The sequence below is a fragment of the Triturus cristatus genome, chromosome 8, assembly GCF_964204655.1.
Source record: "Triturus cristatus chromosome 8, aTriCri1.1, whole genome shotgun sequence".
Taxonomy (NCBI): domain Eukaryota; kingdom Metazoa; phylum Chordata; class Amphibia; order Caudata; family Salamandridae; genus Triturus; species Triturus cristatus.
Window position 1 is genome coordinate 1,356,913,319 of NC_140591.1, and position 26,862 is coordinate 1,356,940,180.

Genomic DNA, 26,862 nt, shown 5'->3' on the forward strand with positions numbered 1-26,862 from the left:
CAGGAGACCGATCCCACCGGCAGCGACCACTCTCACCACTCTGCGGACGACCCCGACCGACCTGGCCCCTCTGGTGTCCAACCACCTGCAGCACCTGCGTCAGGTACAACCGTGCCAACCACCACCCCCACTCCTGCCACATCCCAGGAGACACCCAGGATCCCTGCCCCAACACCACAATGCAGCCAGGCTCGCCAGGAGGGACACGGTGTCCCGGGCACCCAGGAGGAGGCAGGCGACAACGCCAATGCCACCCCTCAGGGGTCCCGGAGACCCCATGTGCCCACAAGTGCAGGCCAGACGCAAGTGGGCAGGGGTGGTGGGAGTGGAGAGCGGCGGAGGCGCGAGCCTGACCAGTTGGCTGGGGATCCGGTATTTTCACATGTCCGTAACATCCTGGACTCATACCGGCAGGACACCACGGGCATGGCCCAGGTTGTGTCCGTCCTCGAGGGGATCAAGGTCCAGCAGGCCCAGCAACATGCGGAGCTAATAGCCTGTCTACAGCTACACCAACGGAGGATGGAGGACAGACAGGCTGAGCAAGTGACGGCGTCCCAGGGGATTCACGCTGAACTCCGTCGGATGGCCGACACCATGGCCGACCCTCCCTGTGCCAGAAGGCGGAGAACATCACCACCCACAGGGAGGGATCATGAGGAGGAGGAGGAAACATCCGACGGAGCATCCCAGACGTCGTCACGGCCTGCTGCTGAGGTTCCCCGCAGGAAGCCGGGTCGTCCACGGAAAGGACCGTGAGGGTGGCTGCTACATCACCATCTCCCAGGACACCTGGCCTGGCACCTGGCCCACTGGAGCAACAGCATCACAGCATCAAGAGACATTCTCTGCCACATGGCCCTGCTGGTCACTGGCTGACCAATGTTGACAAAGACTGTGGCATGGACTCTGAGGATTTCCAATGGCAAGGACACCAACTCCCCTACTGAACTTTGGATTCCCTAATCCCGGAAAGGCCCTCACTTGCCCCCCCCCCCCCAATAATAAATCACACTATTATGAGTTGATGCCTGCTGGTAGCATTATTACCTAACATGTGTCTTGTACAGTCTAAACATGCCTGAGTCATCTGTTCACTTCAACCATCCACACCCTGGGGCCTGAGTCTGGCACAGGACACATGGGTCACAGTTTACTAGGCAAGACAGACATGGAGCACCATACACACCCGTGATGGTCAGAACCAGCTGAGGGGGTGGCCGAACAACCGTGCTGACAGACACATTGAGTACAGCAACAGTCATGCGCAGAGGTCAGGGATCCTGGCCCGTGTCCTGGGGGGCACCCAGGTACGTGTAGACAGGTGGCAGAACCATGTCCTGCAAGCTTGAGTCCGGTGGATGCAGAGAATGGGGTCATGGACAACGTTGGATGCATGGGGATGGCACATGTCACAATACCCACACAGTCATGGACATCATGCCCATTACACAGTCTCAGCACACACACACAGCTTGCATCTTGCCACTCGACACATTGACACATAGCCACAATCAGGGAATACCATGCCAGACATGCAGGATGCACCGTGCCAACACACCAGCATTGACTGAGAAGAGGCACCTTGGAGGCATAGGGACATCTTTAATAGTCATGTGTTTGGGATTGCAGAGGCAACTTGAAGTACACATGAACACATCATGTGGAGTAACATGTGGCTCCAACACTGGCACCCCACTCTGCAGCACAAATGCGTGATAGCCATGGAACTGGCACACAAGTGTCGGATAATAGCTAAATACCCACAGCTGCTCACGGAGAGCCTGCCATACACCATACATCCGCTGATGTGGAAGTCCCACGCCATGTCAAGACAATGTTAACCGTATGTGTCCGAGGGCAGTGTCACACACATTGATGCCTTCATCACAATCCACCATCCCATCACTGATGACTGACAACCAGGCAGCCCATCTATTCAGGTGTACCCAGCTGCATGTCGTGTCCCATGGGGATGCCACATGTCTGCAGAGGACCCAAACCCCGACCGGGGCAGTGTGCACACATCGTGAACAACTGCCACACCCAATACACCCCAGATGCATCCCTTACCCCATGGAGACTTCCAAACGTGTCCGTGCCTGTAACGCTGAGTCAGCCCACGATGCCATGTCCATGAGGAATAGCAGTGCCACAACAATGCAACCAGCAAACGGCATGCGCAGGTACCTGGGGAAGAGAGACACACAAGAAGTCAGCCACAAGAAGCACAGCCACTTGCATGTGCATGTACTCGACACATGTATGTATGACAACATGCTAGGTCACAATTATGTCTGGGGAAATACTACCATCACTGCCACCATCACTCCAGTGACACACCCACACACACCTCTGACCCACGTGCCATACATGCAGGTGGAGACACACATCACAACGCATGCCACACGTGGACCAATGCGTGCACACTCAGACCCTGGTACTCACCACTAAGCAAAGAAGTCGCGTATGAGCCGAGTCCGGATGTCCTCTTGAGGCTCCACATCCTCCACATCACTAGCCCCATTGCCAAGCCCTTCGTCCTCCACGGGTGGATGGTCCTCGTCATCTTGATCCAGGATGAGGGGCACAGCTTTTTCAACTGCCATGTTGTGCAGCATGCAGCAGACCATGAAGATCTTGCAGACCTTCGCCGGGGCATATGGGAGTGCGCCGCCGGTCTTGTGGAGGCACCGGAATCGGCTCTTCAGCATGCCAAACGTCCTCTCTATCACTCGCCTTGTCCGGCCATGGGCGGTGTTGTAGCGGAGCTGGGCCGGCGTGATGGGGTTGCGGAGAGGTGTCAGCAGCCAAGGCATGTTGGGATAGCCTGCGTCCCCTAAATGGAAAGCACATGGACATCGTTAGAACTGGCGAAGCGGTAGTGCTGCTCGGCCAAACAGAATACAGGACAGACAGACTGTACCCACCAACAACACATGCACGTTCGTTGCGCAGCTGCATCATCATATCAGGCATCCCGCTACGCCTCATGATGTAGGCATCGTGTGCTGATCCTGGAAAACGAGCACAGACATGTGAAATCACCATGTTGGACAGACACACCACAAGGGCATTGATGGAGTGGTAGTGCTTCCGATTGCGGTACGCCACCTCCCGTGCGTGTGGTGGTACCAAACCTACATGTGTCCCATCTATGGACCCAATGACATGGGGCATCCCTCCCAGGGCATAGAAACCACGTTTGACCTCAGTCATCTGTTCAGGGGTTGGGAACTTGATGAAGTCATCCAGGTGAATCAACATGGCCTCCAAGAAATCATGCAGCACACCGCTGAACATGCTCTGGGACATGCCACCAACATGGGCTATGGTATATTGGAAGGTACCCGTGGCAAGGAAATGTAGGGCAGCCATTACCTTCAGCTGGGGTGTCAGTGCCGTAGGATACCTGTGCTGCGGTTGCAGGTGTGGTGCCAGTCTCGCCGTCAGCTCCAGAATCAACGGTTGGGTGAAGCGGTAGAGCCGGATCCTGTCATTCTCCTGCATGGTGGCCAAGTCTGGAATTCTTCGGGCAACAGGAGGCGCTCTGCAGTAATTTGGAAGTGACAAGGAAGAGTGAGTGCACTACGAGAACAACTCATGTCTACTGAGCACATGTAAATCTGCCAATACACACATGCCACATAGGGAGTCAGGCATGTGCTACATGCCCAGGACACGTATGGATGCAAGGTGACACTCCTTCCAAGACCCAGCTACACACGGTGATTGAGAACCTCCCCATGCCACGCCATGGGAATAGCTGTGTCCCAGTGCAAGTGAACAGCCCGACGCAAGACAGAAGTGACATACACACACACATCAGCAGAAGTAGGATGCCGATTGTAGAGACTGGTAGCGGAACACCGGAGCCACAGGTCACATGACATTACACTAGGCCTGCCCACACACCTTGCCATGAAGGTGCACATGTCATGACTCACCACACATTCCTTGTGAGGATGCTGACATGGCCTTGTCACGCTACTCCGTGTCCCATGCATACATGTGCACCTCACATCAGATACCACATGTGGCATGGTGTGCGGAACAGTGTGCAATGACAATCTACACACAGACACATGTTGGTTGCTGCAACGGCTGCAGCTTTTGAGGGTGCTACAACATCAACCTGATGTAAATCCCGGACACATAAATGACATAGTCACATTGTGCACTGTGGGTAGTGACAAGTCAGGTGTCATGACCCCTGTACCGGGCATCATGGGACACTTCCGTGTGTTGGTGTCCGTGCCATGCCAGTGACGCTCACCCCAAGTGCGCAGTACGACATGCACACATGTCAAAGGAGTCAAGGGCATGCCTGGCACACATTGCACCCTCACACAGTACACCTGTACACATCTCATCATACATCTGGTGCCTCCTCCACTCAGGAGGCATGTTCCACATCACAGCCTGTCACACCTGTGCCCCACACATGTAGTAATGCACAGACGATGCCTTGATGTCCATTCCTGGACAAGTATGTCCATCCATGGACAAGTATGTCCGCCCTATTCCTACCTGTGTGTCGACTATCACCACAGTGATGTGTACAAACCGGCGTACTGCTGCTAAGAGGGCCTGTGTATGTTCCCCAATCACTGTGGGAGTGCTGCCGTATGTGTACCCATCGTGATGGCGAGCGTACAGGCATTTGTACGGTCCGTACCACTACGTGTACGCGTACGCGTGCAGAACCATAGTGATAGTGAGCGTACAGGCATTTGTACGGTCCGTACCACTACGTGTACGCATACGCGTGCAGACCCATAGTGATAGTGAGCGTACATGCGTGTGTACGGTCCGTACCACTACGTGTACGCATACGCGTGCAGACCCATAGTGATTTTGAACGTCGGCATGCATGTACGGGCCGTTGCCATGCATTTGGGGTGCCCTAGGGCCCGGAAACGCACCGTACCTGTGTGTGATTCTCCTAATTACATAGGGGACAAGTATTAAGGCCTACATGCATGCTGGTTGTCATGGCGACCAGGTTCAAATTTCGATTTTGTTCTGGAAGGTGCACAGCAGAAGTCAGTTGGAATTCTTCTACTTTGTTGCAATGTGTTTGTGGGGCTGACATCATGCAGGAGAATGAAACCGATAGAGAACCCACAGACTGCTAGGTTTGAAGGGATTGGTGGAAACATAGGATGCAAATGTGAGTGACCAATCACTCTGTACTCCTGTGCATGAGACTGGGCAGAAGGCCACATAAAAGGCAGCCAGGTCCCATGAGGGATTACTTGCCTGCACATCTTTGCATTTGTCGACCAAGCTGCTGCTACTGATTCCCTGGAACCATGTCAAGGGCTGTGGAGAGGACACAGCCATTCACCCTGGAGGAGAACATGGCTCTGCTGGATGTGATCCTCCCACAGTACCCCATGCTGTATGGGCGACCAGGGTATCAGGTGAGTGCATAGGCCACTGCCACAGACTGTCCCAATGTTGTGACTGTGTCTTCAGGCATTGTGACCCGGTGTGACACACATGCCATGTACTGTCGGGGGGTACCAGGGGGGGGTGCCTGATGTCTCCCAGCAGTGCCCTGAGACAGGAGGGGTGTGTGCAGAGTCCTCCCAGCAGTGCCCTGAGACAGGAGGGGTGGGGACCTATCACTAACAGCAGTGCCCTGAGACAGGAGGGGTGGGTGTGGAGTCCTCCCAGCAGTGCCCTGAGACAGGAGGGGTGGGTGTGGAGTCCTCCCAGCAGTGCCCTGAGACAGGAGGGGTGGGGACCTATCACTAACAGCAGTGCCCTGAGACAGGAGGGGTGGGTGTGATGCACAGTGTGAGCCTTGATCATTGATTGTGACATTGCCATCATTCCACCTGAGTACCCACTATGGCACGTACTGCCTTTTCCCTCACCAGAGGATGATGTCCCTATGACAGAGGTGCAATGCGTTGTCTGCATTACATGCCATGTAGTAACCAGCTATTATGTTCACATATGTCTCTCTGTGACATGTGGCTGGTGTATTGATGTGGTGTCACTTGTACTTCCTCACAGGTAGGCGCCTCTGCCAAGGAGCAGATCTGGCTGACCGCCGTCAGTGCCGTGAGGCGTGTGGATGGTCGGAGGCGGAGCCTGTCCCAGGTGAGGAAACGCTGGCAGGATATCCGGTGCTGGACGCGGAGGATTGCACGGCTCCTGCTGGGGGACTCACCTGAGAGCCACAAGAACCGCGGCCGCCGCCGTCTGACCCACCTCCACAGGCGTGTGCTGCCGGTGGTCTTTCCAGACCTGGAGAGGCGCTTACAGGCGATGCAGCAGGCGGAAGGGGGTAGGTACATGTGCGTTTGTTGTGTGTCACCGGCATTTGTAAGGGCACAGTGGCATTAATTCACTGGCAGGGTTTAAAGGTGCTGTGCCCATCCAGTTTGCCCAAGTGTAGCGCTGCGCCCCTGCCACCCTTCCCCTCCTTGCAATGTGTTCCCTGGTCTGTGTGTAGTCACTCCTTCACAAGGTAATGTAGGCTGGCGCTTTGTCCACGAGAACAATGACTGTAGCATCATGGGTGGTGGTGGTGGGTAACAGGTTGTGGGACCTTGCCTGTGAACTGTCAAGTTCACTGCATGTGGGTTCCATGTCAGTTGGCACTGATGCTGGCTCCAGACATGGGAGTTGGTCTCTCATGTGTCATGCCTTACAGCGCGCATGTCCTATGTAGTGGCCTGTGACATGATGTGCATGAGTGTGCGCTACGCATAGTGCAGGGATGGTGACGTGTGTAGCAGTCATTCCCATTCAGCCATTCAGTAGCATGTAGTTGCGTGCCCAATACTGTCCCCTGAGGCACCTTATCCTCAGTGTTGTTTGTGTCATCATCAACGTGGACACTCTCACTGTCTACAGCGTAGGTTGTGCTCTGTGCCATTGTCCCCTGTCACCATGTATATAGACGTGCTATTATGTACAGGTGTCCACTGTGCAGCCTGACCTGATTGTCCCTCTTCATACTCACAGTTGCCAGTGCCTGTGTGTCTTGTTATACTCATCTGAGGATGGGCACTGGTACCTCATTATTTGTACAGGCGCACCTTTGCTGTTTTGCGTCCAATCTAGCCTTTTGCCTGCCACTGTGTTTATCACCCAGACTATGAGATGTTGGTGCCACCTGTGTCTCAGCAATTAGCATCGTGTGGGGGTTGCTTGGGGCGGGCAATGCCTATGTGTCAAATCCTGATTCCTAATTGCTGGGTCTGGACAGTGTGTGATGTTACTGGACACACACGCAAGGTGCAGTGACCGAGTTATGTTGGGCATGTTTGCAGCATTACCTATGCAGCATGTGTCTCAAGTTCATGGATATTGTCCCTGGTCATAGGTATTTTCACAAACGCTGTGTGGTGCAGAGGCAGTGCAAGATTGTCCCCAGGGCCTGGGTGCTATGTCAGACTCCGTTTCCTGTCATCAGCTATTGTCTCATGCTCTCCATGGTATTTCAGTGGCATGGTGGCTCAACCAACTGTGTTTCATGCCCTACATCGGTACCTTGTTTTGCAGATGTTAGGGATCTGCCTCTTCAGGCTATGCAATGTTGACTATGTAGATTGGACTCATGTGACAGATGTGTACAGGTGTCTGATTAATTTCTGTCTCTCCACCCTGCCCACAGCATCGTCGGGGGACACAGAGGGAGACATGGACACGGACCAGGCGGAGGGACCGAGCACCAGTGGCAGCCGTGACATTGGGGCTGGCACATCGAGTGGGACAGAGGCGGAGGATAGTGTGGCCGAGGACCTGTCGACTGGCACATCAGACTACGAAGCTGACAGGTCCGAGGAGGATGTCTCAGGGTTGGCGGAGGCTGCACCAGCAGCTGACAGTGGAATAACACCTGCCACCGCCCCCTCAGTTCCCACCAACCGCCTTCCACTTGCTCGTCTCCCTTCCCAGCGTGCCCGGTCACCGCATGTCTCCTTCCTGCCAGGCACCGCACCCCCTGCCCCTGTCTCCACTGCTGCCGCCAATGCTGAGTCTATGGACATCCAGCGGCAAATGCAGGTTGGTCAGGCTGCGATCCTGAATGTCCTCCATTCCCACGGGAAAACCCTCACCAACATCGAGGCATTCTTGAAGGGCATTCATTCTTTGCAGGCTGACCAACGCAACTTGCTGAGGTCCCTAGACTCCACACTGACTGCAGCAGTGGGTCTCCTGCAGCGCGACCTCCCCCCACCTACCCCTGCCCCATCCACACTTCCCACTTCCATGCCTGTCCCACGTACACCCAGACGTCGGCATGCACCCACCACAACAGACACAGGCACCACACCAGCAGGAAAGGTCCACCGCACTCCTCCTGACATGCACACACAGGGTGAGATAGGCACACCCACTGGGTCGGGGGGCAAACGTGTGACACGCAGCCAGAGTGGGAGTCCGCATTCCACACAATCCACTCCCTCCAAATCCCCTCCCCTCAGCTCTCCTGGCCACATCTCCCCCAAGGACTCCTTCATGGCCGCTCTGTCCCTGAGCCCCACAGTTACGCCACCACGCAAGCGGTCAAGGAAGTCCTCGGTCAGGGTGGTTGAGTCTCCCCCCTGTCTCCACCCTCCCCCGGTGGCGCTGCAACCCATCCCTCTGAACCCCCCCCCTCCTTGGGGCCTGAGGTCACTTCGGGTGCAGGGGACTCCCTGGAGGACCTTGCTAAGGTGTGTAGTGCCATCCTGGCCTCCGCCTTTGGCCATGACACACCCCCTGTGGTTGAGTCCTCCATCCCTGCACCCACAACGCCGCCCCTTTGCCCTGATGTCCCTGCGGTGCCTGTTGCTTCCCCCCCCCCTGATGCCCTCACCAGTATGGAAGACGATGGCATTTGACTGTGCAGGCAAGGTAGGGGACACACATCCCACTGTGTCCCCCATGCAGCTGGGAATAATTGACTGCCCTATGGCCTTTGTTGACTTTGAACTGCCGTTGATCCACGGACATTGTGCTCATGCTGATTAAAGCTTATTTTTTTTTTCATTATCACACTCCTGCTATGGTGGTATTGGTGTTGGTGGGGCTGCTACATTGTTTTGGGTGGTGTTTAAGGCTTTGGGTGTGTGGGATTTGTAGTAGTGTTCTGCTCTTTGGGGCCACCCTAGGATCTGTGTGCCATCACAAGGTGTTGGCTAACTTCCTTAGGTCATGTCAGCAGTTACTGCATGGTTCAATTGTCCCAGGGTGTATTCCTTCCTCTGTGTACCCAGTTTCTTCCCTGCAGGGTGTTCCCAATGTTTAGCGCAGAGCTGTGTGTACATGAGCTGTGTGTGTGACGGAGCCCTTCTACTTTGGCCATGCATGCATGGCCATGTCTCCACCTGCAACAATCGTGGCATCCTTGGTGATCACTGTACTTGTGTGTGGAGTCAGTTGACATGAGTTCATGGGGACATGTTCCCTTGTAGGCAGTATGGATGTGGGTAATTGTGGCATCACACACATGTGTTACACCCCTCCTGGGTGTGGACACTGCTGGGAGGACTCTGCACCCACCCCTCCTGGGTCTGGACACTGCTGGGAGGACTCTGCACACACCCCTCCTGTCTCTGGGCACTGCTGGGAGGTGTCTGCACCCACCCCTCCTGGGTCTGGACACTGCTGGGAGGACTCTGCACCCACCCCTCCTGTCTCTGGGCACTGCTGGGAGGACTCACCACCCACCCCTCCTGGGTCTGGACACTGCTGGGAGGACTCTGCACACACCCCTCCTGTCTCTGGGCACTGCTGGGAGGTGTCTGCACCCACCCCTCCTGGGTCTGGACACTGCTGGGAGGACTCTGCACCCACCCCTCCTGTCTCTGGGCACTGCTGGGAGGACTCACCACCCACCCCTCCTGGGTCTGGACACTGCTGGGAGGTCTCTGCACCCACCCCTCCTGTCTCTGGGCACTGCTGGGTGGACTCACCACCCACCCCTCCTGGGTCTGGACACTGCTGGGAGGACTCTGCACACACCCCTCCTGTCTCTGGGCACTGCTGGGAGGTGTCTGCACCCACCCCTCCTGGGTCTGGACACTGCTGGGAGGACTCTGCACCCACCCCTCCTGTCTCTGGGCACTGCTGGGAGGACTCACCACCCACCCCTCCTGGGTCTGGACACTGCTGGGAGGACTCTGCACACACCCCTCCTGTCTCTGGGCACTGCTGGGAGGTGTCTGCACCCACCCCTCCTGGGTCTGGACACTGCTGGGAGGACTCTGCACCCACCCCTCCTGTCTCTGGGCACTGCTGGGAGGACTCACCACCCACCCCTCCTGGGTCTGGACACTGCTGGGAGGTCTCTGCACCCACCCCTCCAGTCTCTGGGCACTGCTGGGTGGACTCACCACCCACCCCTCCTGGGTCTGGACACTGCTGGGAGGACTCTGCACACACCCCTCCTGTCTCTGGGCACTGCTGGGAGGTGTCTGCACCCACCCCTCCTGGGTCTGGACACTGCTGGGAGGACTCTGCACCCACCCCTCCTGTCTCTGGGCACTGCTGGGAGGACTCACCACCCACCCCTCCTGGGTCTGGACACTGCTGGGAGGACTCTGCACACACCCCTCCTGTCTCAGGGCACTGCTGGGTGGACTCTGCACACACACCTCCGATTTCTGGATATGTGCGCTTGGCACATACACGGTGGGGTTACGCACACTGCATTAGAGGTGAGGGTACGTGTCTACTGACACTGGTGTGGTGGGGGTACGCTCCGTACGTCCGCGGGTGTGGGTACGGGTCGTACTTACACTGTTGGGCAGGGGGGTACGCTCCTTGCATTCGTGGGTGGGGGTTCGAGTCGTACTTACACTGTTGGCATGGGGGGTACGCTCCGTACGTCCGCGGGTGGGGGTACGGGTCGTACTTACACTGTTGGGCTGGGGGTACGCTCCGTGCGTCCGCGGGTGGGGGTACGGGTCGTACTTACACTGTTGGGCAGGGGGGTACGCTCCTTGCATTCGTGGGTGGGGGTTCGAGTCGTACTTACACTGTTGGCATGGGGGGTACGCTCCGTACGTCCGCGGGTGGGGGTACGGGTCGTACTTACACTGTTGGGCTGGGGGTACGCTCCGTGCGTCCGTGGGTGTGGGTACGGGTCGTACTTACACTGTTGGGCTGGGGGTACGCTCCGTACGTCCGCGGGTGTGGGTACGGGTCGTACTTACACTGTTGGGCAGGGGGGTACGCTCCTTGCATTCGTGGGTGGGGGTTCGAGTCGTACTTACACTGTTGGCATGGGGGGTACGCTCCATGCATACGCGGGTGGGGGTACGGGTCGTACTTACACTGTTGGGCAGGGGGGTACGCTCCTTGCATTCGCGGGTGGGGGTACGGGTCGTACTTACACTGTTGGGCTGGGGGTACGCTCCGTACGTCCGCGGGTGGGGGTACGGGTCGTACTTACACTGTTGGGCTGGGGGTACGCTCCGTGCGTCCGCGGGTGGGGGTACGGGTCGTACTTACACTGTTGGGCTGGGGGTACGCTCCGTACGTCCGCGGGTGGGGGTACGGGTCGTACTTACACTGTTGGGCTGGGGGTACGCTCCGTACGTCCGCGGGTGGGGGTACGGGTCGTACTTACACTGTTGGGCTGGGGGTACGCTCCGTACGTCCGCGGGTGGGGGTACGGGTCGTACTTACACTGTTGGGCAGGGGGGTACGCTCCTTGCATTCGCGGGTGGGGGTACGGGTCGTACTTACACTGTTGGGCTGGGGGTACGCTCCGTACGTCCGCGGGTGGGGGTACGGGTCGTACTTCCACTGTTGGGCTGGGGGTACGCTCCGTACGTCCGCGGGTGGGGGTACGGGTCGTACTTACACTGTTGGGCAGGGGGGTACGCTCCTTGCATTCGCGGGTGGGGGTACGGGTCGTACTTACACTGTTGGGCTGGGGGTACGCTCCGTACGTCCGCGGGTGGGGGTACGGGTCGTACTTACACTGTTGGGCTGGGGGTACGCTCCGTACGTCCGCGGGTGGGGGTACGGGTCGTACTTGCACTGTTGGGCTGGGGGGTACGCTCCTTGCATACGGGGTGGGGGTAGGGTCCGTACATATCCGTCCCCACGCTATGTGATGTTTGTGCGGCCCGTACCCAGGCCTTTGCCACGTGGGTGCGATCCGTCCCGCCATTGTTGGGGTGACGTGTGTGGGCGTGGTCCGACTCGTACCCACGCTCTTCAGGCGTGGGTACGGGACGTACCTGTCTGGTTGTGTTGCCGGTTCGCGTGGTGACGGACTTCCGTTGTGGCGGTCGCTGGATTATCAGGACACGCCCCCACCCCCTCGTGGTGACCAGGGCATGGGAGTCAGGTATGTCCAGGCCATGTGTAGTGTGTCACTCATGTGGTTGTTTTGTGGCCTGCCCTGGTAGTGCCACCCCCACCCCACCCCACTTTCCCCCCTCCCTTAGTTATTCTGACCTTCTGCGGCGTCTGCGTCGTAACCTGTAGAGGAGGTGTACTGCTATGAGGGCAGGGATGACTCGTAGGTTCGGGTCCATGTCTGTCCGTCGCGTACTGGTACTCCTTGCTCGCGTCGTCCTGTCGCGTACGGGTCCTCCTTGATCGCGTCGTCCTGTCGCGTACGGGTCCTCCTTGGTGGCGTCGTCCTGTGTGTCCGTCACGTACTGGTCCTCCTTGTTCGCGTCGCCGTCTGTCCGTCGCGTACTGGTGGTCCTTGTTCGCGTCGTCCTGATTTTCCGGCAGTTTTTGGGTGCCGCAAAATATTCACCGTGCGGGGTGACGTCGGTGCGAATCGTGATTCCTGGGTCGTGAATGGCTGGCTGCGTGCGTCCCGACGTCAGGTCGGCGCTTTCCCGGATCGCATTGGTAGGTGTTTTTTGTTCGGTCGGTCTTTTTTACGATTCGTACGGTAATGGTGTACCCGTGCGAATCGTAATTCCATGTTTGTATATTTTGACGACCGGGTACGCGTCGGACGGAGAATATGCTCCGTCCGACGGTTCGTACCCGGTTTTTACCGGATTGTGATCGGCACCTAAGTATGTGTACGTTTCTGTAGAAGTAAGTGTGGTGGTGTGTGTATAACTGTATATGCAGGTAAACGGATGTTTGATTCTTTATTAGCATGAGTGACTATGTGTGTGAGTAACTTTATGGATGAGTGGCGTTGTGTAACAGGATGTATAGGTGTATGAGTACATATGATGAGTGAGTACATGTATGAGTGACTGTATAGGACTGTTGGTGAATGAGTGGATGTGGATGTAGATCTTACAATTACTGAGTAGGTTGTTGTAACTGGTATTGGTATGTCCATTGTTTTGAAAATTTTAATTTCTATTTTTGAATGTATGTATCAAAGGTTATATTAGGGGGAGAGGAGGTCTGCCACTCTATCACAAGGATGATGTCATCAGTGATGTCATGAGTGATGTCACTGACCATGTCATGAGTGATGTAATATGTGACGTCATCAGCAGTGCATTGCGGGCGCGCGAGTTATAGTTAGCTGAACTAACTATAACGGGGGAATTTCTATGGTTTTGTACGAGTGAAAAGTCCAGCTAACTATATCGCCCCTGAAACCTATGTTTTTTTCAGTGAATTTCTAAGGTTTTTTAAATAATAATTCCTAGCTATAACGTGCCTGAAACCTATGGTTTTTTCAGTGAATTTCAAAGGTTTTTTAAATACTAATTTCTAGCTATGCCTACAGAGATAGGACATGTGAAGAAAGAAGGAAAAACGCACAGAAAGAAAAAAAAGAAATGCAGAAAGAAGCAACAGAAGTCCTCAAAGACGAAGAAAAATGCAGGAAGAAGTATAACATGCAGAAAGAACAAACAGAAGAGCAGAAACAAGCCTTGTTGCAAAATCATCCTGTACCCTCAACTTTTTCAGACGGATACTGGTGGTAACTGAGTCTGACTAACCAGTCCTAGAGCCAGTGCTATGTTAAAAGACACTCAGAATACAGTGAAAACACCTACATACACTAGGGCACACTATGCGTTGGGGTCCCCCTGTGATTAACATGACCTCCTCTGTAAGCCCCTAGTATATAATAGGGCAGGGTATTAAAACTACCTCTTAAAATGCACCACAGGGCGTGTTTGAACACGTAACCTCATGCCCCGTCCCCTCCCTTCCCCACTGTGTAAATACGCCCTGTAGCCGTTTTAAGTTGGGAGATTAAGTCCCCTTGAATCCTGAGGGTCCCTAGGGTCCAACTAGACCACTAGGTACCTCCAGTAAGCGCCACAGAGCTGCGTTGCATGGAGGTGTAAAAAGGGGCGTGGCCTCAGAACACCTGTCTGCAACACAGCTCCCTGGCGCATACTGGAGATACCTGTTGGGCTAGTTGGCCCTCAGGGACCCTCAGTATTGAAGGGGAATTAATTCCTCAACTTACAACTGGCCAGGGGACGCGTTTGCAGAGTGCTGCAAGGAGGGGGCGTGGCCTCCGGCGCGATGCCGGTCTTTTCTTTTTTTTTTTTTTAGAAAGGAGGGCTGTGTGGCCCCCTTTCTTTTTCTAATTTATTAGCCCTGGGGAACCCATCCCCCAGGGCCTGCACCCTAATTTTTTTTGTTGAAAAAAATTATTTTGGCCCTCCCAAGGCCTTAATCGGCCCCGGGGACCCCAACCCCCGGGTCATGGCCTATTTTTTTTTTTTATTCTTTAGGAGGGGGGCTGTGTTGCCCCCCTCCTCAGGCCACTTATGGCCCCGGGGACCCCATCCCCCGGGGCCGGCCTTTGATTTTTATTATTTAAAAAAAATATATATTTATAGAAACCCCTAGGACATGCTGGACAAACCGTATGTACCTATCACATGACGATTTGCGTGATATTCATTAAAAGGCGACTATGCATACAATGAATCCACGTAGAATGTATTCACACCGCTAGTGAAGCTCTGACATGTCTGACACCCTACCGTGCCTAATCCCGGCGCCCCCGCTGGTGGGTACTCTCCAAGTAGACACCCTTGTCGTTTATTTATACAAACATGGGTAGCTATTGACGGGCACATTTAATACACATGCACACCAAGCCATTCAAAGGGGATTCAACAAAAATTCGACCAAACTATGCAAGAAACCCCCCTCACGGTTAATAAAACACACATCCACCGCCGGATGTGTAATACTTTTTATTTTACTCTCTGGAAAGGAGACAAACCTCACTTGAGAGTGACAGCGTGCTCCTGGCTGAGCCCAATGCTGTGTTACACCCACCAGTGCCCGCCGAGTGCCACACACCTCTGTGTTGTATTCCACCAGCTAGTGCGTATGCTATGACACTCTCTATCCCATGTGCACTGTAACACCACCCCGTGAATATGTCATGCCACACTTGCCTTCGCACGGGTTATATTGCCCCATCTAACGTGCCTTCCTTGATGCCTATGTTTAACGCACAGTGCTATGCCATACATATTACAATCGGGGATCCATATCTTTGTCACAGTGCATATGCATCGTTACACTCCCCTGCACATATTTTATATTACAACTTTAGAGACAAGTTAGGTTACACAACACTGCCCTGTTCATATTACACTCCAATATTGCATATCGCATAGCACGTGCTAGTGCCTGTGCTATCTCGCGCTCTCCAATGAATCTGTCATTGCGCACAATGTATTGCATATTATATTTCACACCCCGGGTCATCTTATATCACACGTTTTGGCGCATAATTTATACCATATACTATATCTAGTTTTCATACTCAATCGTGCTCTCAGGACTATGTTCTATATAACACTGCGTCCACCTACCCTTTTCACGGGCATTACATTTTGCGATGGGGTGGAGGGTCAGGGGATGTTTCTGCCAAGTGAGCCCGGAGTCACAGTCTCAAACGTCCTCTTCTTCCTGAATAAAAGTGAGATTATGCTGCATACTTGTTCATATTTTAAGTAGTTCGCACAGACACACATTTTAAAAACAATAAAGTTCCTAATAGCCACCTTCTATGAACAGTTAGCTTGCTGCCCCATCCACCTCCTCCCTATCCTCTGTTGTCTGAATCCATGGACTAGCCTCCTCCCTCCTGCCATGCATGGTCTGATGTGCTGCCACTGCCCTCCATTTAGCATGATGTACCAGTCCACTCCTCCTGCCCTCCATTGCCCAATTCTATGGCCCATCATTGACCTCCTGCTTAGCCTCTGTGCTTAGCTTGCTGCCACTATTCTCCTTCCCCCTGCCCTCCGATGTCTTTGTGCATGCCCCTGCTCCATCCTTTTTGACCACCATGTTCCGTGGACCTGCCACTCCTATCTACTCTGAGTGTTCTGTTGAGCTCCCCTCCCACCTGCCTAGCATTGTCAGATGACTGTAACCTGTCCCTGCCACCTCCACCCTGCCTGTCCGCATGCCATGTCCCTATCCCCTTCCTCCTGTCCTCCATTGTCCATTTTACTGCCACACCCTTCTGCCCTCCCTGGTCTGTTGTGCTGCAACTGCTCCTCCTGCCTGCCCCGCGCGGTCTGTTGTGAGGCCCCTTCCCCTGAACTCTCTTGTCTGTGCCCAGGTCCTGACCCTCCTTTCTATCCTCCATGGTCCTTTGTGCATGCCCCTGCACCCTCCTTCTTGCCCATCATAGCCATTGTGCTGCCACTTACCCTCCCGCTTGCCATGCATGGTCTTCTGTGCTGCCATGGCCCCTCCCACCTTCCCTGTGTGGTCAGCTAGCTGCTCCTGACCCCTCCCACCTTCCCTCCATGGTCTGTGTGTATGCCATCATAGTCTCACTGTTGCTCTCCATGGTGTGTCTTGTTTCTAGTGCCCATCCTGCCTGACCTCCATGGTCATCTTGCTGCTCCTGCCCTGCCCCCTTGCCCCCAGCCCTCTGTTTCCATGTGCAGACCCCTATTCCCTCCCTCCTAGCTTGTCGGTTCCATTGTAATTCCCCTGATCCGTCCCAACTGCCCTTTATGGTCTGTTATGCTGCAGCTTTCTCTCCTGTCTGTCCATTATGGTCAGCTAGCTCCCATTGCCTCTTTCCCCTCTGTTGTCCGTTGTCCATGTGCATGGTCCTGTCCCCTCCTTATTGCTTTCTATGGATTGTTGTGCTGCACTCCCGTCCCGCATGCCCTGTGTGGTGTATTGTGCTGCTGCAAACCCTAATGCCTGCCCTGTAGGGTCAGTTTGGTGCACCTCTCAATGTCCCTCCTGTCCTCTGTTATCCGAGTCCATGTCCCTACCCCAATTCCTCCTACCTACCATGATCCAATGTACCATACTTGCGAACATTTAGAACTTGGTAAGAGGGAGATTTTGAAATAAAACTGGGGTATTGATTTTCCCCTTTGAGTTACATTGAAAAAGAGAAGATTGTAGACAGGAAACAGATCAAGTAAAGCCCATTTGAGCTTAAAAACATTGGACGTTTCCTGGCTGAAACAGGTCTGTTGGCATGTATGGTTGTATGACCGCTGCCTCTTCCTTCTGCCCACAATGGTCTATTATATTGCCACAGTCTCTCTTGCCAGTCCTGTATTGTTGGTTTGTTGCCCCTGCCCCCCTTTATACTGCCCTCCATAGTCTGTTGTGCTGCCACTGCCCTTCCTGCCTGCCTAGTGTGGTCAAATTGTTGCCTCTGCACTCTCCTACCTGCCTTCAATTTTCAGAGTCTGTGCCCCTGACCTCTGCCTCTCAACAGTATCCCAATGACCAACTAGATTGCTAACATTCTATATTTATTACAAAAGTGTGGAACGCCTGACGTCATCTTGATGTAATGAAAACTGTAATGCCTAGAGCATTTCCTTTAGAAATTACACATATGAGAGGGTCTTATTTGCATCAAAATTATGGTTAGTGCTCTAAAAAACTAAAATGAGGACATATTTTCTGAGTTTTCAAATAGCGACAAAGAACTTTTAAATGATTTGTAATCTTAGTTTTTTTATCCAGTTGACTACTTGATTAAATGTTGCATCCAAGGGTAGAGGGTGTGGTGTTACTTCCAGAGCTGCAGACATTGCAACTGGGGAACCAGGTTGGAGTTTCTGCTTCAGCTCAACATTCTGTGATTCTGGTCAAATCACTTATACTCCCCATGTCTACAACCAAAATGAATTTGATCTTTTGTGATGTAACCGATGCTCATGTAAAGCACTCCAATACCTGACAAGTCTGCACTATATAAAACTGCAAATACACAAAAAATAAGTGTTTTGCACACCTCTGTCATTGGGCTACATTTGGGCTACATCTGGTTGATATGTGGGCTACATTTGGGCTACATTTGGGCTCTTTTGTCTCTGGTGGCCATTTTAGGAGATTTATTTGTTATGAAGTTTCCTAATTTCCTCATTTACTGCAGTCTCCTCAGTAGGAAATACTTTCAGTTTTTTACTTTTATTCCATCAAGAAGGTATTCAGATATGTCACACATTTGCCATAAATTCTGAATGTTAGCACTCTAGTTGCTCATTAGATCACTGTAGTAAAGCTACTGCTCACCACGGAAGTCTGCTGCTAGTATTAGAAGTGCATGTTTCAGTCTGCATATCAGAAATTTTTAATGAAATAGAAGAGGATTTGAGAAGTCACTCAAAATGTGCCCTAATTTTTCGTTCTTCAGCACTAATCATAATTTCTATGGCAAAATGAACCCCTTCATTGTGTTCCTTTTTAAATTAAATGTTTTATGTGTTACCAGTTTATTCCAATCAAGATGGCTTCAGGTGTGCCATACTTTTGTCATAAGTAAGACAGTAAGCGCTCTAGTTGTTCTTAAGAACACTCTGGGACATTCTGTCATTGGGCTATACTTGGGCTACATCTGGGTGATATTTGGGCTACATTTGGGCTCTTTTGTCTCTGGTGGCCATCTTGGGAAATTTATTTGTTATGAAGTTTCCTAATTTCCTCATTTACTACAGTCTCCTCAGTAGGAAATACTTTCAGTTTTTTACTTTGATTCCATCAAGAAGACATTCAGATGTGTCACACATTTTCCATGAAATTCTGAATGTTAGCACTCTAGTTGCTCATTAGGGGCCATATGTAGGTAGGGACACATTTACCACTTCATAAATACCGAATTTTACCGATTCGGTATTTATGAAGTGGTAAATGATATGTAGGTAATTGGTCGGTAAATATTACCGATTCGGAATAATTCGGTAATTACCGAATCGGTATTTACCGATTCGGTAATGAGGCATACCTTCCCATTGATGGGAAGGTTTGCCTCATTACCGAATCGGTAAATACCGATTCGGTAATGGGGGGAACACATGCAAGGGTGGCAGGGTGTCACTTTGACACCCTGTTGCACCCCTGAAACGGCCATGTGTGCACATGTGGCACACATACATGCCCGAAAGGCATGTTTGTCTGCCACATTGCACACTTGTAGGCGCTATAAAATGCATTTCACCATCCATACTTTATTTACCACCAACTATTAGTTGGTGGTAAATACCGACTCCAAACATCACCCACACACTCCCCCTACATCTCATTTCTGTATTCGGAATTTACCGAATCGGTAAAATTACCGAATCGGTAATTTTACCGATTCGGTAAATTCCGAATACAGAAATTGTCCCCCTACATACCAAAAGCCAAAATACCGGTCGGTAACGGTATAATTACCGAAAATCGGCTGTTACCGACCGGTATTTGGCTTCCTACATGAGGCCCTAGATCATTGTAGTAAAGCTACTGCTCACCAGGCAAGTCTGCTGCTGGTATTCAAAGTGCATGTTTCAGTCTGCATGTCAGAATTTTTTTATGAAATAAAAGAGGATTTCAGAAGTCAAAATGTACCCTAGTTTTTCTTTCTGCAGCACTAATCATAATTTATATGGCAAAATGAACCCCCTCATTTTGTTCCTTTGTAAATTAAATGTTTTAAGTGTTACCACTTTATTCCAATCAAGATGGCTTCAGGTGTGCCATACTTTTGTCATAAGTAAGACTGTTAGCGCTCTAGTTGTTCTTTAGAGCACTCTGGGAAGCTGCAGTAGAACACAAAGGAATCAACTGACAGTCTCTGCCCTTGTTGGATGTACATGTTTTACTGAGAATGTCAGACTTCATTCTTACATGACTGAGAAAGATAATGTGAATTTACAGAAAATATGCTCTCAGTTTAGCTTATAGATCACCTTCCAAACCTATGTGGGAAAAGCATGAGAAAATAGTTTTCTCTCAAACATGGTTCATGATATCACAGCAGAAGGCTTTTTCACATGGTAAAATCCCCTTAGAACACACCACCATTCCTAAAATGAGTATGGTGCCATCAACAAATGATTTATAATGCAACTAAAGTCTTAAAACCTTCTATTAACTGCAATGCTTTTTAATGAGGTGCTATCATGTATATTGGTCCCAAGATGGCTGCCAACACTTCTTGGATGAAGTACTGACAGCCAATCAGATCTCACGATGAGATGTGTCGTTAGGCTCTGCCCAGATACGTATGTGATTTTACTTTTGATTTTCTCAGGAACTACTGAACAGATTGACACCATATATGCAAAAGGCACATCCCTGAGCTGAGGACTACCTCTCTGCCAAATTTCAAGTAATTCTGTTCAGCCGTCGGGCTGTACCTTGGACTAAAGGTCCCTATGGAAAATTGCATGGGAAAAACGCATTTTGGGACCCCCCTTTTTTCTCAGCCCCCATTTGACGAATCCCCCCGAGACTTTCAGAGTAGGAGCGGAGCGGAGCACCCCACCTATTTTGAAAATTTCGCGAGGATTCGTCAACCGGCACCAAAGTTATTCCAAATAGAATGTTGCGGATTTCCTATGGAAACACGGTCCTAACTATAACTATCTACTGGCGACCGCCAGTAAATAATATATATATATATAGATATAGTTAGGACCTATTTTCCATAGGAAATCCGCAACATTCTATGTGGAATAACGTTAGCGCCGATTGACGAACCTTCGCGAAGTTTTCCAAACTTTTTGCCAGCTCCGGTCCGCTCCTATCCTGAAAATTTCACGGTGATTCGTCAAGCGGGGGCCGAGAAAAAAGGGGGGGCCCTAAACACGTTTTCCCCATGCATTTTTCCATAGGACCTGTTGACGCAGCTACAGCCCGAACTGCTGAACGGAATTACACCAAATTTGGCAAAGAGGTAGTCCTCAGTTCAGACTCATGCCTTTAGCTTAAAGGTGTAAATCCGTTCAGTAGTTCCTGAGAAAATTAGAGTAAAAAAGTTAGTGATTTCAATGGCCTCGGAGGATTCGCGCACCCTCCCCGCACTCAGCACGCACCCTGCCGTGCACGAGCTGAATGCTAATTGGCTGCCAACACTCCGAATCAGGAAGTGTTGGCAGCCATCTTGTGCCTCGGTAGAGGCACAAGAAAACCAAAAAAAAGGCGCAAAACACGACAAGGGGGCAGGGTAGAAATACCCTGACCCCCTAGGCCTGCTCAGGGCGTCCCACAAGGACCCCCAAGGCCCCCCCATTTTTTTTTTTTAAATCGCCGTATGCGCATCCCATTGAGGAAAAAAAACGAAGCGCGGGCTCCCTGGCGAATACTGGAGGTATCGTGTGGGCTAGTTGGCCCCCAGGGAACCTCAGGATTGAAGATTAATTAATTCCCCAACTTAAAACACGCCACAGGGCGTGTTTGCACACGTCACCTCAGGCCCCGCCCCTTTCCTTCACCATTGGACAAATATTCCTCTAAAATCAGCCGAACTACAAATTCCGATTTACTCACCTGTAATCAGGAGAGAACCCAGTGCTGCATCTTTTATCCCAGCACTGACCCTGAAAAGTAATTATAAGCGTACTTACCAGTAACTTCTATTTCCTTCCATAGGAATCCATAGTGTGGTTTTCAGCAGAAAATTTTCTAAGTGTCTATTTTTGAAACGTACAAATATAACTCTAAAATCAGCCGAACTACCAATTCCGATTTACTCACCTGTTATCAGGAGAGAACCCAGGGCTGCATCTTTTAGCCCGCTACTGACTCTGAAAAGTAATTCTAAGCGTACTTACCAGTAACTTGTATTTCCTTCCATAGGAATCCATTGTGTGGTTTTCAGAAGAAAAGTTCTAAGTATCTATTTTCACAAACTAAAAATATTCCTAAAAAATCGTCTGTATGACTTAAACACATTCTTTCAACTGTTTACAGGAGGTTGGCCAGTGCTGGATCCAGGATCCACCACCGAGTAAGAAAAAGTAACGATAACACTACTTACCTGCTAAGTGAATTTTCTGCCGTAGGATAACATTGGTGATTCTATGTGAACATTTTTCTAAGTGTCAACTTTTAAAATACAATAATATTCCTTAAAAATGACTACTGTAACCAAAACGCTTTTACTCAACTGTTTACAGGAGATGTCCAAGGACTGAATCTAGGATCCAGTCCTGTGGTTAGAAAAGTAATCCATAAAGTAACTGATTGCATTTAACTAGAAAATTCACATTGAGCTCAATGTTACTTTGCGTTTGAAATTGTGTTGCCCATTGCAACAACTGTAGCTACTGTACTTAAAAGTCTGTTGCCTATTTGCCAAGTATTTAAACTAAAGTAATTCATTCTGAGAAAGTATATTTTGTATTGTAATGTATAATGTAATTATAATGTAATTAAAAAAATATATCTAAAAATAAATAGTTTAAAAAATGTAGTGAATCAGTATAAAAAAAATCAGTATAACAATTAATACATTAAACATTGTCATTTACAAAACCTTTGAAATTCACTGATAAAACAATAGGTTTCAGGCCTGATATAGTTAGGAATTAGCATTTAAAAAACCTTTGAAATTCACTGAAAAAACCATAGGTTTCAGGCCTGATATAGTTAGGAATTAGCATTTAAAAAACCTTAGAAATTCACTGAAAAAACAATAGGATTTAGGGGTGTTATAGTTAGCTGGACATTTCACTCGAAAAAACCCATTGAAATTCCTCCGGTATAGTTAGTTGTACTAACTACATCTCGCGCGCCCGCAACGCACTGCTGATGATGTCACATATTTCATCATTCATGACATGGTCAGTGACATCACTGATGACATCACAAATGACATCACTGATGACATCACTGATGGCAACATCCAGTGAATGTGGTTTGGTTCGTTATTTAAATATGTACTATATATATATAGCAAATTGCATTGAAGAATGAGTGGATATATAAATATAAATATCTGGATGGAGGATTTAGTAGCAGAGTGATTGACTGTTTACTTGACTAATTTATAGTGTCTCAATAAATATATTGGATAGTGACTAAACTGTGTGAATATCACAGTGATTTGTCAAATAGGGGCCGAGAAAAAAGGGGGGTCCCAAAACGCGTTTTCCCCATGCATTTTCCCATAGGACCTGTTGACGCAGCTACATCCCGAACAGCTGAACGGAATTACACCAAATTTGGCAAAGAGGTAGTCCTCAGTTCAGACTCATGCTGTTTCCTTAAATGGTGTAAATCCGTTCAGTAGTTCCTGAGAAAATTAGAGTTTAAAAGATAGATATATCTGGGCAGAGCCTAGCCACACATCCCATGGTGAGATCTGATTGGCTGTCAGTACTTCATTCAAGGAGTGTTGGCAGCCATCTTGGGACCAATATACATGATAGCACCACATTAAAAAGCATCGTAGTTAATAGAAGGTTTTAAGACTTTAGTTACATTATAAATCATTTGTTGATGGTACCATACTCATTTAAGGAATTGTGTTGTGTTCTAAGGTGATTTTACCATGTGAAAAAGCCTTCTGCTGTGATATCATGAATTATGTTTAAGAGAAAACTATTTTCTCATGCTTTTCCCACAGAGGTTTGGAAGGTGATCTATAAGCTAAACTGAGAGCATATTTTCTGTAAATTCACATTATCTTTCTCAGTCATGTGAGAATGAAGTCTGTCATTCTCAGTAAAACATGTACATCCAACAAGGGCAGAGACTTTCAGTTGATTCCTTTGTGTTCTACTGCAGCTTCCCAGAGTGTTCTAAAGAACAACTAGAGCGCTAACAGTCCTACTTATGACAAACGTATTGCACACCTGAAGCCATCTTGATTGGAATAAAGTGGTAACTCCTAAAACATTTAATTTAAAAAGGAACAAAATGAGGGGGTTCATTTTGCCATAGAAAGTATAATTAGTATGCTGTAGAAAGAAAAATTAGGGCACATTTTTACTTCTCAAATCCTCTTCTATTTCATGAACCAAATTCTGACATGCAGACTGAAACATGCACTTTGAATACAAGCAGCAGACTTCCCTAGTGAGCAGTAGCTTTACAACAGTGATCTAATGAGCAACTGGAGTGCTAACATTCAGAATTTATGGCAAATGTGTGACACATCTGAGTGCCTTCTTGATGGAACCAAAGTAAAAAACTGAAAGTATTTCCTACTGAGGAGACTGCAAAAAATGAGGAAATTAGGAAACTTCATAACAAATAAATCTCCCAAGATGGCCAGAAGAGACAAAAGAGCCCAAATGTAGCCCAAATATCACCCAGATGTAGCCCAAGTATTGCCCAAGGACAGAATGTCCCAGAGTGTTCTAACGAACAACTAGAGCGCTAACAGTCTTACTTTTAACAAAAGTATGGCACACCTGAAGCCATCTTGATTGGAATAAAGTGGTAACACTTAAAACATTTAATTTACAAAGGAACACAATGAGGGGGTTCATTTTGCCATAGAAATTAGGATTAGTGCTGTAGAAAAAAAAATTAGGGCACATTTTGACTTCTCAAATCCTCTTCTATTTTATAAAACAATTCTGACATGTAGACTGAAACATGCACTTTGAATACCAGCAGCAGACTTCCCTGGTGAGCAGTAGCTTTACTACAGTGATCTAATGAGCAACTAAAGTGATAACATTCAGAATTGATGTTAAATGTGTGACATATCTGAATACCTTCTTGATGGAATCAAAGTAAAAAACTGAAAGCATTTCCTACTGAGGAGACTGCAGTAAATGAGGAAATTAGGAAACTTCATAACAAATAAATCTCCCAAGATGGCCTCCAGAGACAAAAAAGCCCAAATGCAGCACAAATATCACCCAGATGTAGCCCACATGTAGCCCAATGACAGAAGTGTGCAAAACACTTATTTTTTGTGTATTTGCAGTTTTATATAGTGCAGATTTGTCAGGTATTGGAGTGCTTTACATGAGCATTGGTTACATCACACAAGATCAAATTCATTTTGGTTGTAGACATGGGAAGATTAAGTGATTTGACCAGAATCACAGAATGTTAAGCTGAAGCAGAAACTCCAACCTGGTTCCCCAGTTGCAAAGTCTGCAGCTCTGGAAGTAACACCACATCCTCTCCCCTAGGTGAAACATTTAATCAAGTGGTCAACTGGTTTAAAAAAACTTAAAGATTACAAATAATTTAAAAGTTCTGTGTCGCTATTTGAAAACTCAGAAAATATGTCCTCATTTTAGTTTTTTAGAGCACTAACCATAATTTTGATGCAAATAAGACCCTCTCATATATGTAATTTCTAAAAGAAATGCTCTAGGTATTACAGTTTTGATTACATCAAGATGATGTCAGGCGTTCCACACTTTTGTAATAAATATAGAATGTTAGCAATCTAATTGTTTATTGGGATACTGTTGAGAGGCAGCGGCCAGGGGCATGGACTCTGAAAATTGAAGGCAGGTAGGAGAGTGCAGAGTCAACAATTTGACCACACTGGGAAGGCAGGAAGGGCAGTGGCAGCACAACAGACTATGGAGGGCAGTGGAATGGAGGTCAGGGGCAACAAACCAACAATACAGGACTGGCAAGAGAGGCTGTGGCAATATAATAGACCATTGTGGGCAGAAGGAAGAGACAGTGGTAGTACAACCATACATGCCAACAGACCCGTTTCAGCCAGGACACGTACAATGTTTTTAAGCTCAAATGGGCTTTATTTGATCTGTCTCCTGTCTACAATCTCCTCTTTTTCAATGTAACTCAAAGGGGAAAATCAATACCCCCGTTTATTTTCAAAATCTCCCTCTTACCAAGTTCAAAATGTTCACAAGTATGGTACATTGGATCATGGTAGGAAGGAGGAATTGGGGTAGGGACATGGACTCGGATAACAGAGGACAGGAGGGACATGGAGAGGTGCACCAAACTGACCCTACAGGGCAGGCATCAGGGTTTGCAGCAGCACAATACACCACACAGGGCATGCAAGACGGGAGTGCAGCACAACAATCCATAGAAAGCAATAGGGAGGGGACAGGACCATGCACATGGACACCAGAGAACAGAGGAGAAAGAGGCAATGGTAGCTAGCTGACCATACTGGACAGACAGGAGAGAAAGCTGCAGCATAACAGACCATAAAGGGCAGGAGGGACAGATCAGGGGCATTACTAGGCCTGGGCGAAAATTTTGTTCTGTTCGCGGAAATTGCGATAATTTGACATTTTCGCGTTCCGCGGAGAGCGCGAAAAAGTAAAAAATTCCGGTTTCCGCAGCTTGGCGATAATTTGTTGCTTGCTCGCGCTGTAAAATAATACATTCTCGCGCGCGCGCGATCGCCTTACCTGAATCCCTGCGTTCGCCGACAAGTTTTCTTGATCCGGTCGCGTTCTCCATGAGATGTTGTATTGTTTTTAGCCATTTGCGCTATCTCGCGACAGTTCGCGCCCGCAGTGACGTCATGCGTCGCGCGATCACGTCTTTCTTCTCGCGATCATGCACCGCGAGACAACTCAAAACAAGATGGCCGCGCCCGCAAGCAACCACATGGGTAAGTTTGCGACCCGCAACATCACCTCAGGCCCCCCCTCCCTTCACCAGTGTGCAAATGCTCCTCGTGGCGCGTTTTAAGAGGTAGTTTGAATCCCCCTGCCCTATTATGTACTAGGGTCTTACTGAGAAGGTCACGTTTGCAGAGTGTTGCTCGGA

General features: G+C 49.8%; 1 protein-coding gene across 1 annotated transcript in view; it reads left to right on the forward strand.

The window, feature by feature from the left end:
- Window positions 1-5,886: 5,886 nt before the first annotated feature.
- Window positions 5,887-26,862, forward strand: part of LOC146805764 (uncharacterized) — a 28,207-nt gene continuing 7,231 nt past the window's right edge. Inside the window, exons 1-2 of the mRNA XM_085623820.1 lie at window positions 5,887-6,301; window positions 7,637-8,649. Of these exons, the coding sequence (XP_085479946.1) occupies window positions 6,283-6,301; window positions 7,637-8,649 (1,032 nt within the window). The 5' untranslated portion in view covers window positions 5,887-6,282. The remainder of the gene's footprint in view (window positions 6,302-7,636; window positions 8,650-26,862) is intronic.